The following is an 18,956-nucleotide window of genomic DNA, read 5'->3' as shown; positions in this document are numbered from 1 at the left end:
GTGTGTGTCCAATGTTTTGATTGGTACTGTATATAAATACAAGTTACTTCTATAAAATAAGGAATTTGGAAAATGGGTGCTTATGGGGGGGGTGGCACAATGGTGTAGTGGTTATCACTGTTGCCTCACAGCAAGAAGGTCCTGGGTTCAAGCCCAGTGACCGATGGGGGCCTTTCTGTGTGGAGTTTGCATGTTCTCCCCGTGTCTGCGTGGGTTTCCTCCGCGTGCTCCGGTTTCCCCCACAGTCCAAAGACCTGCAGGTTAGGCTAATTGGTGGCTCTAAATTGACTATAGGTGTGAATGGTTGTTTGTCTCTATGTGTCAGCCCTGTGATGACCTGCTGACTTGTCCAGGGTGTACCCCGCCTCTTACCCACAGTCAGCTGGGATAGGCTCCTGCGACCCTATACAAGATACAGTAAGTGGCTACAGATAATGGATGGATGGATGGAGGGTGCTTATGAGCACCTCATTCTAGAATTCGGGTACATTTTGTTATTTTTCACAAAAGAAATCTTTATTGAACAAATTATGACAAACTTTCACCAATAGCAATGCTTAATGTACATTTTAGACCCAATTTATCCATAAAACTTTAACTAAATGACTCCCACCCCTCCCCTCACATTATTGGCTGTCTTCGACTCCTGATTCAGACATTTAACTTGAATAAACATGAACTGATTCAGTCCAACAATCTGTTTTTTGGGGGCTTATTCTAATAACTGTTATAAAATAAATTGCATAGGAAGTCTATTTTCTGTATTATCTCATCTCATTATCTGTAGCCGCTTTATCCTGTTCTACAGGGTCGCAGGCAAGCTGGAGCCTATCCCAGCTGACTACGGGCGAGAGGCGGGGTACACCCTGGACAAGTCACCAGGTCATCACAGGGCTGACACATAGACACAGACAACCATTCACACTCACATTCACACCTACGGTCAATTTAGAGTCACCAGTTAACCTAACCTGCATGTCTTTGGACTGTGGGGGAAACCGGAGCACCCGGAGGAAACCCACGCGGACACGGGGAGAACATCCAAACTCCACACAGAAAGGCCCTCGCCGGCCACGGGGCTCGAACCCGGACCTTCTTGCTGTGAGGCGATAGCGCTAACCACTACACCACCGTGCCGCCTAAGTCTAATTATAATAAAAAAAATTGTATCCATCCCAATGTTCTTGTCAACTCTGTTATAAAACTGCATAAAATCCACAAAAACTTTTAATAATGCGCATCACACCTGCACCGAGAGATGTCACTTCCTCTGGCGGGAAACTTCAGAAAGGCACTGAGGTATGTTATGTTCCTTCTCTCATTAATTTGCACAAAATGTTTAGGATACACCAACAGTAGATTAATCATTCATCAAATCTGTTATTGTGCTATTGGAGTGAATCTCTAACTCGTTTTTTAAAAACTCTACATAAATAATATGATTAAAATCCATAAAATTCTGTTTTTATATATGCCATGTGGTAGCTAGTTTGAGGTTAGCATATGGAGTTAAGACACAAAATGGTGGAAAACATCAACTCTGTCATCATCAATTCTGTTAGTTTAACGATAACAGAGTTGACAAGAGAGCCAACACTTGAAATGTACCTGCAATTATAGAATGTGTCATATGTAAAGCCTTTCCAGAAGCGTGGAGGTTATTATAACAGTAATGGACGACTAAATCTGGAATGGGATGTTCAAAAAGCACAAGTAGTTGTAATGGTCAGGTGTCCACAAACTATTGGCCATATAGATTACATACATGTAGGAATCATTGGATGGTTCAACTATGGGAAAATTTTTTATTTCCAATGTTTATTCCTACTGGAAGTAAAGAAAATAAAACAATACAGTTTCATCGCTATATTTGACTGAGTCCAGGTTTTGGAGATGACTCATTATTTGTAATTGCTATAGTGAAGATGCCAAGAACAATTGTGATTATTTAACTTCCAATTTAGTCGGCTTGAAAATTGCATACACTCAAACACACACTCTCCTTACAACAATTAATGTGTGTTGGTTCCAATAATACAGATTACTGGACATCGTCCACTCTCACCCTGAACACAGGAGTACCACAGGGCTGTGTCCTTAGCCCAACCCTTTTCATTCTATTCATGTACAAGACTGCACACCCATCCACTCCTCTAAAACTATCGTGAAGTTTGCTGATGACACCAATATAGTGGGACTGATATCAAAAAATGATGAGAAGCCCGACAGAGAGGAGGTTCAACACCTGGTCCAGTGCTGTTCAGACAGTAACCTGGTACTGAACACAACCAAAACAAAGGAGGTCATTGTGGACTTCACATACATGTCAACCACAGGTGGCTTCTCCAGTGAGGAGAGGGAGGAAGATCCTCCTTAAAAATTCTAAGAATAAAAAGTTGAAATTGTCTTGACCAATTTAATGAATTGCTGTCCTTGAATATTACTATTTTACTGCCAAATACGACATGTACATTATATTCGTTTCTCTGGGTGAAATTACATTAGCACCCCCTATCGCTCGCTATTAGAAATTACTGCACGGAGGATCTTCCTCCCTTCGGCTCCCATTCACTCCGATTCAAACAGTCTCCGGCACTGGCGGCTCGTGGTTAACATAGACTTCAATGAGAGAGAGGAGGAAAATCCTCCTCTAAGAGGGTGGGACTAGCTAAGAGATCTGACAAGTGCTACAAAATATCAACCAATAGGCTGCAGCCCTAGTTGCGCAATGAACCAATAAGTAGAGGCCTTAGCTGCCTGGGGGGAGGGGTTATCTTATCAAACTTAACTTCTAGATCCGGTGACTCGGGCACTTCGGCAGTCAGAGTGAGAACGGCGAGGTGGAAGTGGATTGACTATGTTATAGATATTCTACGAATAAAGTAATGGAAACAGAGGACGTGGTGAATGTTTTGCTTGCAAAACCCTTCCATGGGCTGAGCTACAAACATGGCCGCCAGGTTTGCTTCGTTAAATACGGAAGATTTTGAGAGAATTTTGAAAGAGAAAGATGTGTTGAACACCTGAAAGTAATGTGTACAGCAGCTATAAAAAGTGTACACACCCCGTTAAAATGATAGGTTTTTCAACTATTATCAACTCAACCCGTGCGTGTAACTATAGCCGGTCCAGCAGGTGCGGTCGCATTGGGGCCCGTGACCTTCAACCAAGCATTCCTTCCTCCCTCACTTTTACAAAAGCCAGCCGCTACTGATGTCAACCTATACGGAATGTCCATATTTTATACGGATTTGATTCAATAAACGTAGTATACGGGCGTACAAATAAAATTATACGGATTCTTTTTAAAAAAATTCAATATTTATTTAGAGCTATAATCAATTCCCACGATGATAAAAGAGCGCATAACATTTACAAACGTACTGTACACCACAGAAAGCACAAACAGCCAGTAAAGAGTTTTATGAAATCGCGCGTTATCTTGTGGTAGCGAGACTTTGTTTCACTTTTGATCATGCGCACACCGCATTGCGAGAATCCCGCCAACCGGAGCGACTTCCACTAGCGACTGAAAAGATCAACACAGACACTTGCTGTGACATGCAGCCTAGTGAGGTATCGGTGCAGACTGCTAAAAAAGCTGTCATGGAGTACAATTCAGAACATTAGAGTGACACTTTGTGTTTTTGTCAAACATTGGAGCTTTGTATTCATTCTGAAGGTTTATTGTTATTAATATTGAATAAAAAGTAACTTGGATATATCATTGTTAATTATCATTCAAATTTTAGGTAAATTATTTTAATTTGCATCTTATACGGATTTTATAAGGGAAATACGGATTTTGGAGGTTGGTTATACAGGTTTGATTGACCAAAGGTTGACATGTATGACTTCAGGAGAACCAGAACCAGGAAAACAACACCTTCCCCCCTCTACATAAATGGTGAAGAGGTAGAGAGGGTCAACGACATCAAATTCCCGGGACTCCATATCACAAATGATCTGATGTGGACCCTTAACACGTCACATCTAGTGAAGAAAACTCAGCAGAGGCTTTTCTTCTTGAAAAAGATTTAGAAACCCAAACTCCCCTCTCAGCTCTTAGTAAACTTCTATAGGAGCACAATAGAGAGCTTACTTCGTTACTGTGTCACAGTTTAGTACACCAGCTGTACTGCAGAGAACCGGAGAGATTTGAAACGTATAGTTAAGATTGCACAGAAGATTGTATGGACTAAGCTACCATATTTGGACATACAGTGGTGCTTGAAAGTTTGTGAACCCTTTAGAATTTTCTATATTTCTGCATAAATATGATCTAAAACATCATCAGATTTTCACACAAGTCCTAAAAGTAGATAAAGAGAACCTGGTTAAACAAATGAGACAAAAATATTATACTTGGTCATTTATTTATTGAGGAAAATGATCCAATATTACATATCTGTGAGTGGCAAAAGTATGTGAACCTTTGCTTTCAGTATCTGGTGTGACCCCCTTGTGCAGCAATAACTGCAACTCAACGTTCCCGGTAACTGTCGATCAGTCCTGCACACCGGCTTGGAGGAATTTTAGCCCATTCCTCCGTACAGAACAGCTTCAACTCTGGGATGTTGGTGGGTTTCCTCACATGAACTGCTCGCTTCAGGTCCTTCCACAACATTTCCATTGGATTGAGGTCAGGACTTTGACTTGGCCATTCCAAAACATTAACTTTATTCTTCTTTAACCATTCTTTGGTAGAACGACTTGTGTGCTTAGGGTCGTTGTCTTGCTGCATGACTCACCTTCTCTTGAGATTCAGTTCATGGACAGATGTCCTGACATTTTCCTTTAGAATTCGCTGGTATAATTCAGAATTCATTGTTCCGTCGATGATGGCAAGCCGTCCTGGCCCAGATGCAGCAAAACAGGCCCAAACCATGATACTACCACCACCATGTTTCACAGATGGGATAAGGTTCTTATGCTGGAATGCAGTGTTTTCCTTTCTCCAAATATAATGCTTCTCATTTAAACCAAAAATTTCTATTTTGATCTCATCCATCCACAAAACATTTTTCTAATAGCCTTCTGGCTTGTCCACATGATCTTTAGCAAACTGCAGATGAGCAGCAATGTTCTTTTGGAGAGCAGTGGCTTTCTCCTTGCAACCCTGCCATGCACACCATTGTTGTTCAGTGTTCTCCTGATGATGGACTCATGAACATTAACATTAGCCAATGTGAGAGAGGCCTTCAGTTGCTTAGAAGTTACCTTGGGGTCCTTTGTGACCTCGCCTACTATTACACGCCTTGCTCTTGGAGTGATCTTTGTTGGTCGACCACTCCTGGGGAGGGTAACAGTGGTCTTTAATCTCCTCCATTTGTACACAATCTGTCTGACTGTGGATTGGTGGAGTCCAAACTCTTTAGAGATGGTTTTGTAACCTTTTCCAGCCTGATGAGCATCAACAACGCTTTTTCTGAGGTCCTCAGAAATCTCCTTTGTTCATGCCATGATACACTTCCACAAACATGTGTTGTGAAGATCAGACTTTGATAGATCCCTGTTCTTTAAATAAAACAGGGTGCCCACTCACACCTGATTGTCGTCCCATTGATTGAAAACACCAGACTCTAATTTCACCTTCAAATTAACTGCTAATCCTAGAGGTTCACATACTTTTGCCACTCACAGATATGTAATATTGGATCATTTTCCTCAATAAATAAATGACCAAGTATAATATTTTTGTCTCATTTGTTTAAATGGGTTCTCTTTATCTACTTTTAGGACTTGTGTGAAAATCTGATGATGTTTTGGGTCGTATTTATACAGAAATATAGAAAATTCTAAAGGGTTCACAAACTTTCAAGCACCACTGTAGTTTATGCTCGCTGTTTATGTAAGAGGGCTAACAACATTATCAAGGACTCAACATACCCAGGTCATAAACTGTTTGTCCCCCTCCCATCGGGCAAAAGATACTGGACCATCAAAGCACGCACAAGTAGACTGAGGAACAGCTTCTTCTCCAGAGCTGTAGCCTCCATTACCCCCCCCCACACACACACACACAAATACACCCCCAAGTTGCTGCTAACGCACTGATCACTTTATATTCAGGACTGTAAATACAATTATTACAATCTGCGCAATATCGGCTCACGCTGCACTTTATTTTTCTGACTTGATCACTTTACACATAGGTACGTAAATACATCTACAGTAGTACAATTGTGCAATATCTGCCTACACTACAATTCTCCCACTTACTTTATCTTGTATTTTATTTATTTTATTTATATTCTTTTTTACTGCTGCTGTTTTATCTGAGTGCTACCAAACTAAGTTTTGTTGTATAACTACAATGACAATAAAGTCTTATCTTATCTTATCTTATCTTAATAATTAAGACTCATTCATATATTTGTATTTTTTTGTAGAATGCGTACGTTTTGAAAAGTGAAAATGCACAGTGCCTACTGAATAAAAAAACAGTGACTTTTTTTTTTTAATGTATAGGACCTTGATGGAAAGACAATAAACATTAAGTTGATATGATTTTCTTCCCGAATTGCTTCCAGGTGCATCAACATCATGGAACTCTCAGAGGCTGAGGACCTGCGACAGTTTCACTACCACACTCTGAAACTCTACTGCGCTCTCTGTGCTCTGGGAAACACTCGTGTGGCTCACGCCCTCTGTAGCCATCTTGACCAATCACAGCTCCTTTACACCATTGACAACCAATACCTGACAGGACAACTGCGTGAGGGCTTTTATGATGTTCTTATCAGCATCCACCTGGAGACAGCAAAAGAAGCACAACTCATGATGAAGAATGAGTTTATCATACCCATCACAGATGAGACCTGTAGCATCTGCCTCTTCTCCGATGACTCCAAACGCCACTCGTTGCCTGGTGTGGGACTGAGCACATCGCTTAGCCCTCGGCTCAACTTCACACCACCGTGCTTCATCACAATGAAGCGTGAGCATTTATACAGTCCTCAGATCCCGCTGGACATTCTGAAGGAGAAAGCCATCAGCATGCTGACGGAGGCAGTGCAGGGCGGAGGAACTCATATTCGTGACCCCGTAGGGGGCAGTGTGGAGTACCAGTTCGTGCCCATACTCAAGCTGATTGCTACTCTGTTGATTATGGGCGCTCTGAATAGTGATGAGGTGAGCATCATCCTCCTGCTTATTGAACCCAATGTTTTTGGGGAAAGCAAGGAGGAGGAGACACAAGTTGTGGCTGCAGAGGAGCAAGCTGAAAAAGAAGAGGCAAGCAGTAATGAAGAAAAAGCTGTGGAGGCAGGGGAGGAAGAGAGCAAAGAACACAAGCAGCCACCCAAAGGCCTTTTGGAGAAGAGCCTGCCTGAGTCAGTCAAACATCAGGTCAAAATCAATTTGCAATTATGTGGAAGCAGTAAGTTCTCTAGAGCAGTGGTTCTCAAAGTGGGGTCTGGGGACCTGCAGGGTTCTGTGACATAAAACCAGTGGGTACAAGATTTTATTCTAGTTTTACTGATGGTGGACAAAAAAGAAAACAGTCCTTTGTAGGGATAGATATGAGTCCCACAGCGGCATGGTGGTGCAGTGGTTAGCGCTATTGTCTCACAGCAAGAAGGTTCTGGGTTTGAGCCCAGTGACTGACAGGGTGTTTCTGTGCAGAACTTGCATGTTCTCCCAGTGTCTGCGTGGGTTTCCTCCGGTTTCTGCCAAAGACATGCAGTTAGGCTAACTGGCTGTAGGTGTGAATGATTCCTTGTCTAGGAAGCTGTGACAAGTATAGCAAGCTGGTGGTAGATGAAATGTGCTCTTGATAGATGCAACTGACAGGCCAATTGGCCTACAGGCTGTCAGGATTTAAAAAAAAAAATTATGGTTGCCACAGAGGGACAGCTCTATCAGTACTTGAGTCCAGGACTCAGACTCGAGTCCGACTCATGCCATAATTTTAAGGACTCATGACTTGACTTGGACTTGAACACCGATGACTCGGACTCGTGCATTAACTGCATTCGGACTCGTAAAATGGAGACGAGGACTCAGATTTTTTCTTTATTTTTCGTAACATGCAATAATAATTTGGCATAAGATATTTATTCATACATAATTTTTTATACTCATTTCATGCAAGAGAATGCACATTCACCTGTTCATATGTCATGTTCAGGAAGAAACTAACGTTAATGGCGCTAAAATGCCTGGAGAGAACGCCCCTAGGATTGTCCGCTTTGCTTATACAGACTTCTTGTGCAGTGGGAAGAAATGCACTGCTATGTGTTCCATATGTAGAAGAACTATCGAGGAGACGACAGGGACAACCTCGAACTTCAATCGTCATTTGGCAAGACTCCACCCAGAGAAGGACGTGACACACTATGTTCATTGCTCTGTTGATAGCAGGGCTTGCTGAGCGATGAACTACTGTAGCTAGTGTTAACCCTCTCTCATGTTATTTGCCCTGTTGATAGTGGGCGGGGCTTGCTGAGCGATGAACAAGCTTTTTATCTGTAGCCTGTTAACTAAAATGGGGCAGTCGAGCAGGAACGTTAGTCCAACACAGTAGAAGAGACAGTTTCACATAAAGGCAGCAACAGCCACCGTCAAATGGTGCGGTTGGAGTCTTGTTCTCGGACTTGACTCAGACTCGACTTGAAATTTTCTTTAATGACTTGGACTTGACTCGGATTTGAACACTGGGGACTCAAGACTGGACTCGGACTCAAGGTTTAGTGACTCGAATATAACACTGAGCTCTATAAACCCTTCTTACATTCTTACATCCAAGAGTGTATTATCAGTTCCCTATGTTATATTTGTTATAGTGAGTCTCTAGTTGTTTAATTCTAGGCCTAATTGTCTGGTCATTCTGCCATTCCCACTAATGTTTTCAATCAATCAACCCCATTATTGAGATGCTGGCCTCTTCTGCCCCTCGGACCTGCTTGATCCATCCTGGTGCCCTGTGTCTGGTCGGAGTTTTATCGCACCGCTCCTGTGAAGGACGGCCCCATGAGGACAGTTGAGGGTTATACCTGTTAAAACTGTTAATATTATAGTCAGGCTGTCTGTTGTTGCCCAAATGAGGATGGGTTCCCTTTTGAGTCTGGTTCCTCTCGAGGTTTCTTCCTCATGTCGTCTGAGGGAGTTTTTCCTTGCCACCGTCGCCACAGGCTTGCTCATTGGGGATAGATTAGGGATAAAATTAGCTCATGTTTTAAGTCGTTCAAATTCTGTAAAGCTGCTTTGCGACAATGTTTATTGTTAAAAGCGCTATACAAATAAACTTGATTTGATTTGATTATTAAATTTTAATTTTCATATACTCGTATAAATATAAGATAAGCCTTTGAGAACCCTGATCTACTGAAGCTGTATGTGTTGGAAATGAATTTACATGTTACAAAGTCATCCAGATAGTCATATCACGTAGGTTTATTAATTATAACATACTTTGGATACAGAAACCCGAGTAACTGTTGAAAAAAAAATCCAATAGTGGTGTCATTTTCACAGCCTCATATTTGTCTGTTGTGCAGATGTGTGAACTCCTGCACTATTTCTGTGATTGTGAGCTGAAGCAGCGTATCGAGGCTATTGTGGCATTCTCGGATAGGTTTGTGGCCAAACTGCAGTACAACCAGAAGTTCCGCTACAATGAACTCATGCAGGCCCTCAACATGTCTGCTGCTATCACTGCCAAGAAGACCAAGGAATTCCGCTCTCCTCCCCAAGAACAGGTAGAACCTGGACACATTTCCCATTAAACCAACCACATGAATCTCATTTAGTATTCTAGCTGAGGCAGAGGTAGAGAACTAAGATTTGCCTTAGTTATTTCTCTCACTCTGATTTGCATTTAGAGCTCCAGTAGTCCAGAAATGAAAAAAAAAAAAAACACAATTCCCAGAAGCCTTTACATTTCTTTTTTAATTACACTTCCCATGGAAAGCAAATTCTGTCATGGCTCCATTTATCTTACAGACATTGATCAGGCACTGATGACAGAGTTTGCTTTTCTGCAAGATCAATCTTTTTTTAATATCTCACACAATAATATGTCTCACAGATTGTGCCATATTACACACTGGCTAGAAATTAAATTCAACTTACTATCTATCCGGGGCAACTGGCAGGTCCCTCACCGAGCAGATGCATCGATTTAATATTTGCAGTTTCTGAAACCTGTATATTCTTTGTTTGCTTATTTAAATCCACCTCCCACAGGCCATATGACAGCAACCTTTTCAGGAAAGTTCACATACAATCCCAGATCTGCTCTTGTGCTCAACTGATGTGTTTCCACCAGATTAACATGCTTCTGGACTTCAGTGCTGGAGAAGATTGTCCCTGTCCTGAGGACATTCAAGAGGACCTTCATGTCTTCCATGATGACCTGAGACTCCACTGTGGTACAACTCCCTGTCATTTACTCTCTACCACACACACACACACACACACACACACACACACACACACACACACACACAGTATACAGTATACTGTATGTGCTGTGTATTCTCTTCTCATATGTATCATACAGTATATGAGAACGTCTAAAAGAAATAAAACGAGTACACGGATATGGAAAATCTTGTGTTGGTGTGCTCCTGCAGGCATTCCCATGGAAGAAGAAGAGGAGGAACCTGATACGTCTATAAAAGGCCGTTTGCTGTCCTTGTTATATAAAATCAAAGGTCGCCCACAGAAAACTGAGGAACAACCATCAGAGGAAGAGCAGGCAGCTCCAAGTAAGCTGATATCACTATATAACACCAGAGCCTGTCTGGTAAATTGTATTCTATCTTCTTTCTCGAACAGGATATTTTCATAGTTTCTGTCACTACATTTGAATAATCCTTTTATATTAAAAAAAAAAGTATTTCAATAAAACGCATACAAAAAACTCTTGGAAGTCACTCCTGAGAGGGAACACATATGAAACCATGTCAATATCCACTGATGTCTATCCATCCATTATCCGTAACCACTTATCCTGTGCAGGGTCACGGGAGCCTATCCCAGCTGACTATGGGCGAGAGGCGGGGTACACCCTGGACAAGTCACCAGATCGTCACAGGGCTGACACATAGAGACAAACAACCATTCACACTCACATTCACACCTACGGTCAATTTAGAGTCACTTAGGCCCTGTCCACACGGCAACGGATTCAGGTGAATCTGATAAAATTGTTTATCCTTTCGGCCTGGCGTCCACATGGCACTGGCGTTTTGGGTGCCCCAAAACAAAATCTTTTGAGAACGGGTTCCAGAGTGAAAAAATCTGGCAACGGAGCCGTTGCGAAGTCGTCTGGATGAGTAGAACGGATTTGTTTATGATGACGTCACAACCACATGACTGTCAGTGCTTCACGCCGGGTAGAAGTGTAACGAACTCGATGCGAGTTGTCAACAAATCCTATAACTTGGTTCATGAAACGCGCTTACAAAATATTTTCACTGTGAATATTTATTGTGTAATGGTGCAAAGTGAGAGAGAGAGAGAGAGAGAGAGAGAGAGAATAGCCCTTAGGGCAGAGTCAATCCCGCCAGCAAAAATAGGGAAAAAAAAGGAGCGATCTCACCTCTTCAGATGTTGGTTTAAGTCCGACAATACATTCCTCAAAAAGGGCGTAGAAGAACAAAGTAATCCATCAACGTGTAGCATTCAATTTATTCCGGACCATTAAAGAATTCTGGAGGATATCAGAATGTTGGCATACCAGCTTCCATCTACCCCCGTTCATTCCTCTTTCCGCGTCTCCATTCAAAAAACGAGCATGTGATTTAAAGGGACTATATCCATAGGATAGGGAGTGAGAAAGTGTGTGCATGTGACAGTGACAGGGATAGTCACTGCGCGCATGCGCAGTTATGCGCATGCGTCTACTTTTATTGTTCTGGTGTCTCCGATGGGACCGTCTTACAGCGCACGTAGAGGTGTGGCATGTGTATTGCATCGTTTTCAGCAAGTGTTGCGTTGCCATATGAACCTGATATTTTACTGATCCGTTGCCCATGTGGACGCGATATTTTAAAAAAAAAAATCTCGTTGCCGTGTGGATGTAGCCTTAACCTGCATGTCTTTGGACTGTCGGGGAAAACATGCAAACACCGCACAGAAAGGCCTCCGTTGGCCACTGGGTTCAAACCCAGAACCTTCTTGCTGTGAGGCAACAGTGCTAACCACTACACCACCATGCTGCCTGTATAACATATTAACAAGAACAAAAATCTCTCTTCGTAAAATGGATAGTATGGATAGAATTAAGGATATAGGCCAAGTTAATAAATATACTCACATCAAGTATGAATTGCAAAAAAAAAAGGCTGATGTAAATGTTACGTTTTCAGTGATTTAGGAAGTGATGACCAAAAGGTTACCCGATGAATTAAAAAAAAAAAAACACGTTCTGCTGCATTTGCTCTTATGGGCTTTTAAATTTAACCTTGGATGCAAGAGAGCTTAAAATATGTTCAGCTGAACAAGCATCTATTCCCTAATTAAATGAAGCTGGTCCCTTAACTAATACAGGTAAAAATGTGTCATGTTTACTTCATCATCCATTTAAAAATATATTACTAGAGAAACAAAGTGAGACAAAAAGTTAGAGTAGCAGATTTATGACTCCGATGTACAACCCTGCCAGCAGCTTATTTTGCCTACAGCCTGATGTTTTGTTATTCATCATTGTAGCAGATGATTATGTACATTTTAGAGTCTTAGCAGATGACAGCACAAGCCAGATTATAGGCTCGCTACTGAATTTCGATCACAGTGGTTCTGATGGCACGCACTCACCGCAGCATCAGGTTGACCTTGCTGTAGTATTATATTTGATTTTTTCCTCGAGCAGGTGCTTTGACACGGGCAGCATGGTGGTGTAGTGGTTAGCGCTGCCGCCTCACAGCAAGAAGGTCCGGGTTCGAGCCCTGTGGCTGACGAGGGCCTTTCTGTGCGGAGTTTGCATGTTCTCCCCGTGTACGCATGGGTTTCCTCCGGGTGCTCCGGTTTCCCCCACAGTCCAAAGACATGCAGGTTAGGTTAACTGGTGACTCTAAATTGACCGTAGGTGTGAATGTGAGTGTGAATGGTTGTCTGTGTCTATGTGTCAGCCCTGTGATGACCTGGCGACTTGTCCAGGGTGTACCCTGCCTTTCGCCCGTAGTCAGCTGGGATAGGCTCCAGCTTGCCTGCGACCCTGTAGAACAGGATAAAGCGGCTAGAGATGATGAGGTGCTTTGATACCTTTTACACAACCCAACAACATGTACCATTATGTTATAAAATCAGTCAAGTTTATTTGTATAGCACTTTTAACAATTGACATTGTCGCAAAGCAGCTTTACAGAAATTTAAAGACTTTAAACATGAGATAATTTTATCCCTAACCTATCTCCAATGAGCAAGCCTGTGTGATGGTGGCAAGGAAAAACTCCCTCAGACGACATGAGGAAGAAACCTCGAGAGGAACCCGACTCAAAAGGGAACCCATCCTCATTTGGGTGAAAACAGACAACATGATTATATATAATTTGCTTCTATAACAGTGTCCTATATAGTCACAAAGTATAACTGTTTAACCAGGAAACTCATTATAGTTTTAATATGAAGTCTGTTTTGTTGAAGTTATAAACTGTTCATTGATGGAAACTTGAGTGCAAAACTGTTCATGACAACTGCAGTCCTAAAGTTAGCAAGTTAACTGTAGTCCTCAGCCATAAAAGCATTACTGTAAGAGTCCAGCGCGTCCTCCAGGTGTGACTTTCAACTGTCCATATGGGGCTGTCCTCTACAGGAGCGATGTGATGAGACTCCAGCCAGACGTAGGGCATCAGGATGGATCAGGCAGATCTGAGAAGTAGAACAGGTCAGCGTCTCGATCTCAGGATCGACATGTACAGTGGTGCTTGAAAGTTTGTGAACCCTTTAGAATTTTCTTTATTTCTGCATAAACATGACCGAAAACAACATCAGATTTTCACACAAGGCCTAAAAGTAGATAAAGAGAACCCAGTTAAACAAAATATTATATTTGGTCATTTATTTATTGAGGAAAATGATCCAATATTGCATATCTGTGAGTGGCAAAAGTATGTGAACCTTTGCTTTCAGTATCTGGTGTGACCCCCTTGTGCAGCAATAACTGCAACTAAACATTTCCGGTAACTGTTGATCAGTCCTGCACACCGGCTTGGAGGAATTTTAGCCCATTCCTCCATACAGAACAGCTTCAACTCTGGGATGTTGGTGGGTTTCCTCACATAAACTGCTCGCTTCAGGTCCTTCCACAACATTTCCATTGGATTAAGGTCAGGACTTTGACTTGGCCATTCCAAAACATTCACTTTATTCTTCTTTAACCATTCTTTGGTAGAACGACTTGTGTGTTTCGGTTCATTGTCTTGTTGCATGACCCACCTTCTCTTGAGATTCAGTTCATGGACAGATGTCCTGACATTTTCCTTTAGAATTCGCTGGTATAATTCAGAATTCATTGTTCCGTCGATGATGGCAAGCCGTCCTGGCCCAGATGCAGCAAAACAGGCCCAAACCATGATACTACCACCACCATGTTTCACAGATGGGATAAGGTTCTTATGCTGGAATGCAGTGTTTTCCTTTCTCCAAACATAATGCTTCTCATTTAAACCAGAAAGTTCTATATTGGTCTCATCCGTCCACAAAACATTTTTCCAATAGCCTTCTGGCTTGTCCACGTGATCTTTAGCAAACTGCAGACGAGCAGCAATGTTCTTTTTGGAGAGCAGTGGCTTTCTCCTTGCAACCCTGCCATGCACACCATTGATGTTCAGTGTGCTCCTGATGGTGGACTCATGAACATTAACATTAGCCAATGTGAGAGAGGCCTTCAGTTGCTTAGAAGTTACCCTGGGGTCCTTTGTGACCTCGCCGACTATTACACGCCTTGCTCTTGGAGTGATCTTTGTTGGTCGACCACTCCTGGGCAGTGATGGGAATAACGGCGTTAGAAATAAACGGCGTTACTAACGGCGTTACTTTTTTTAGTAACGAGTAATCTAACTAATTACTTTTTACATCGTTATAACGTCGTTCCCATTACTTACTATAAAATAATATGCGTTACTTTATTAAAGCTGTTCTCATCTGGCACGCTGCTCGCTCAGCCTTTCTTTACTCTGCTTTCGTGTGGGGCGGGGAGACGCGAGACAACGGCACAGTAAGCCAATCAGAGTAGATTTGGACAACAGACGTAGATAGGCCACGCCTACTGCACTACTGCGCGCACTTTCAATCAGAAGACGCAGCGATGGCGAGCGGTCAGCCCAACACTGCGCTTTCACACTGGAAATACAGCCATTACTTTTCATTACTTGAAATAAAAGGCAAGAGTGTTTACGTGCAATGCACATTATGTAGAGGAACAAAGCGTTTGTCCTCGTCAGTGGCCAGTAATTAGTAACATAATTTTAATAACTACAAAAATATATTACATTTGATATATGTTATATTTTGATACATTTGATATATGAAAAAAAAAAAGATATGTCTTATCTCACATTGTCCCACAAACATATTAATATAGTGCAGATAACGTTACTAATTGGTTCTGTGAAGTGTCCATTTCAGTCATTAAACACATTTAACATTCACTTTTATTATGATTACACTAATTGAATTTTTTTTTTTTTTGAGGGGGAACAAAATGTAACGGAATAATTACTTTCCCTGGTAATTAGTTACTTTTATGACAAAGTAACTCCGTTACTAACTCAGTTACTTTTTGGGAAAAGTAACTAGTAACTATAACTAATTACTTTTTGAAAGTAACGTGCCCAACACTGCTCCTGGGAAGGGTAACAATGGTGTTGAATTTCCTCCATTTGTACACAATCTGTCTGACTGTGGATTGGTGGACTCCAAACTCTTTAGAGATGGTTTTGTAACCTTTTCCAGCCTGATGAGCATCAACAACGCTTTTTCTGAGGTCCTCAGAAATCTCCTTTGTTTGTACCATGATACACTTCCACAAACATGTGTTGTGAAGATCAGACTTTGATAGATCCCTGTTCTTTAAATAAAACAGGGTGCCCACTCACACCTGATTGTCATCCCATTGAATGAAAACACCTGACTCTAATTTCACCTTCAAATTAACTGCTAATCCTAGAGGTTCACATACTTTTGCCACTCACAGATATGTAATATTGGATCATTTTCCTCAATAAATAAATGACCAAGTATAATATTTTTGTCTCATTTTTTTAACCGGGTTCTCTTTATCTACTTTTAGGACTTGTGTGAAAATCTGATGATGTTTTAGGTCATATTTATGCAGAAATATAGAAAATTCTAAAGGGTTCACAAACCTTCAAGCACCACTGTAACCCAGAGGGACAGACAGAGTGGAATCAGTAACTGATTATTATAATATGCCAATCTGTTAATATTCTTATAGTAGGTGTGCTACACCAACAGCTATGAGAAAATACATTACCATTATAACTTGGTGCTCTAATGTGGTACACCTGGGGTCCTGAGACCCCCAGGAGTCTGTGAAGCATAGTGGTGGAAAATTTTAGCATTGTCAACATTATTATATTTATTACTGAGTTCTTATAGAGCCATATTCAGAGTTGAGTTATGCATACATCGTGAGGATCTAATACCAAAACTGTACACATTGGTAAGACCTTACATGTAACTACAGACCCTGTAACACACAGCTCAACCACACAGTAACACTTACGACTATAATTCCAATACACAGTGTTCATAAATTAATCTTCAACTTTTCTGTTTATCTCAAGGGATTATCATGAGTGTTTCTGATGCAAAATATACACAAGGGAACATTTCAGTTTTTGAAACACGGCTCTAAAAACTGGACATTGAAATCACCAGTGCTACTGTTCATTCAGTTAATGAGCTAAAATGAGAATCAAAATTTAAATCAAAAGTATCAAACAAAACAGCCTATGTCACATGCATATATTATGGTTTCATGACTTTGGTTTAGGGGCGGCACGGTGGTGTAGTGGTTAGTGCTGTCGCCTCACAGCAAGAAGGTCCTGGGTTCGAGCCCAGTGGCTGGCAAGGGCCTTTCTGTGTGGAGTTTGCATGTCCATGTGGGTTTCTCTGGGTGCTCCGGTTTCCCCCCAAAGGCATGCATGCAGGTTAGGCTAATTGGTGGCTCTAAATTGACCGTGAGTGTGAATGGTTGTCTATGTGTCAGCCCTGCGCTGACCTGGTGACTTGTCCAGGGTGTACCCTGCCTCTTGCCCATAGTCAGCTGGGATAGGCTCCTGCGACCCTGTTGGACAGGATAAGTGGCTACAGATAATGGATGGACTTTGGTTTAGTATCTCATGTCTTTATGAAGTTGTGCTTACAATTAACTGTTGGAGCACAAAATTAAATGCAGAGTAATATTATGTGCAGAATCAAGTGCTATTTTGTAAGCTGCAGAATAATCAGGGTGGATGCCATATTGTTAGATTAAACAATACGATGCAACAATACGATCGGATGATGCAGCAGTATATTGCAAATATGCAAACTGTAGTATGCATATACAGTATGTTGGACATATATAGAGGATATTACACAGTTGCGTGAAGATATGAAGTTTATCTTCAAGTGGTGAATATATATATCACAAGTGAGCGACATGAACAAGTGATATATTTTTCAACATGAGAAGATAAACTTCATATCTTCACACCACTGTGTAATGCTTTTTATGGACACATCCACAAAAAAAAAAGCAAGTTAATCAAAAGAATTTTAGTTTTGAACTGGTATGCGGGCGGCACGGTGGTGTAGTGATTAGCGCTGTCACCTCACAGCAAGAAGGTCCGGGTTCGAGCCCCGTGGCCGGCGAAGGCCTTTCTGTGTGGAGTTTGCATGTTCTCCCCGTGTCCGCGTGGGTTTCCTCTGAGTGCTCCGGTTTCCCCCACAGTCCAAAGACATGCAGGTTAGGTTAACTGGTGACTCTAAATTGACTGTAGGTGTGAATGTGAGTGTGAATGGTTGTCTGTGTCTATGTGTCAGCCCTGTGATGACCTGGCGACTTGTCCAGGGTGTACCCCGCCTTTCGCCCGTAGTCAGCTGGGATAGGCTCCAGCTTGCCTGCGACCCTGTAGAACAGGATAAAGCGGCTAGAGATAATGAGATGAGATGAGAACTGGTATGCCATTTTTGACAACGTGCATCGAGTCAGCGGGAAAACACTGGGAGTGACGTCATCGGAGTGAAATATTGGAGATTATTATACATACGGGACACTTTTTCCATGAAATAAAAACATGTATTCTATTCCCTTCTAGCGGGTTTCATTCATTTGGTTTGACAACATACAATATTGTTAGCATATCACTTATCCTATGTGTATTACGTCACTCTACCCAATGGAGAATGAGTGTTGAATATGGTTTAAGATATTGCATGGTTGTCAAGACAACATGATGTCACACGTCGGAGACGTAAAACTTCCACACTAGCGAGCGACTGTGACAATTTGTAAACAAACATGGCCGCTAGGTTTGCTTGGGTAAATGCGGAAGATTTTGAAAGAATTTTGAAAGAGAAAGATGCGTTGAACACCCAAAATGGATGTGTATGTATAATAATACTAATAATCTTCGACTCATTCAATATCATGCTAGCTGAATGGAATATATCTGATATATGTAACATGTATCATGTAACATGTAACTCAGTGCCAACCAATCTTATTTAAATATGCCCCTCAGATCCACAATGTATTTCGTATCAAAAATGCGTGTTTTTCAACACGAGAAGGTAAACTTCATATCTTCAAGCCAATGTGTGATTTTCTTTTTATTATATAGACACATTCACAAACAAAAAGTACACAAATTTATCAAAACAATTCATTGATTTCCTCACAAGTGACATATAGATATTTATGTCATGGTTTTGGATCTCCATGTCCTGGATGTAGCTTGTATGAAAAATACGAGTGGTGTATTTTCCAGTAAAACGCT

The 18,956-nt window shown here is 41.5% G+C and overlaps 1 protein-coding gene across 1 annotated transcript in view; it reads left to right on the top strand.

Annotated features, from left to right (window-relative positions):
- The window catches only part of ryr3 (ryanodine receptor 3), a 296,068-nt gene that overhangs the window by 126,061 nt on the left and 151,051 nt on the right, over window positions 1-18,956 (top strand). Inside the window, exons 36-39 of the mRNA XM_060915728.1 lie at window positions 6,534-7,350; window positions 9,501-9,701; window positions 10,271-10,373; window positions 10,578-10,712. Of these exons, the coding sequence (XP_060771711.1) occupies window positions 6,534-7,350; window positions 9,501-9,701; window positions 10,271-10,373; window positions 10,578-10,712 (1,256 nt within the window). The remainder of the gene's footprint in view (window positions 1-6,533; window positions 7,351-9,500; window positions 9,702-10,270; window positions 10,374-10,577; window positions 10,713-18,956) is intronic.

Source organism: Neoarius graeffei, chromosome 3 (genome assembly GCF_027579695.1).
Source record: "Neoarius graeffei isolate fNeoGra1 chromosome 3, fNeoGra1.pri, whole genome shotgun sequence".
In the NCBI taxonomy this organism is placed as follows: Eukaryota; Metazoa; Chordata; class Actinopteri; order Siluriformes; family Ariidae; genus Neoarius; species Neoarius graeffei.
This window is presented reverse-complemented; position numbering and strand designations above follow the sequence as displayed.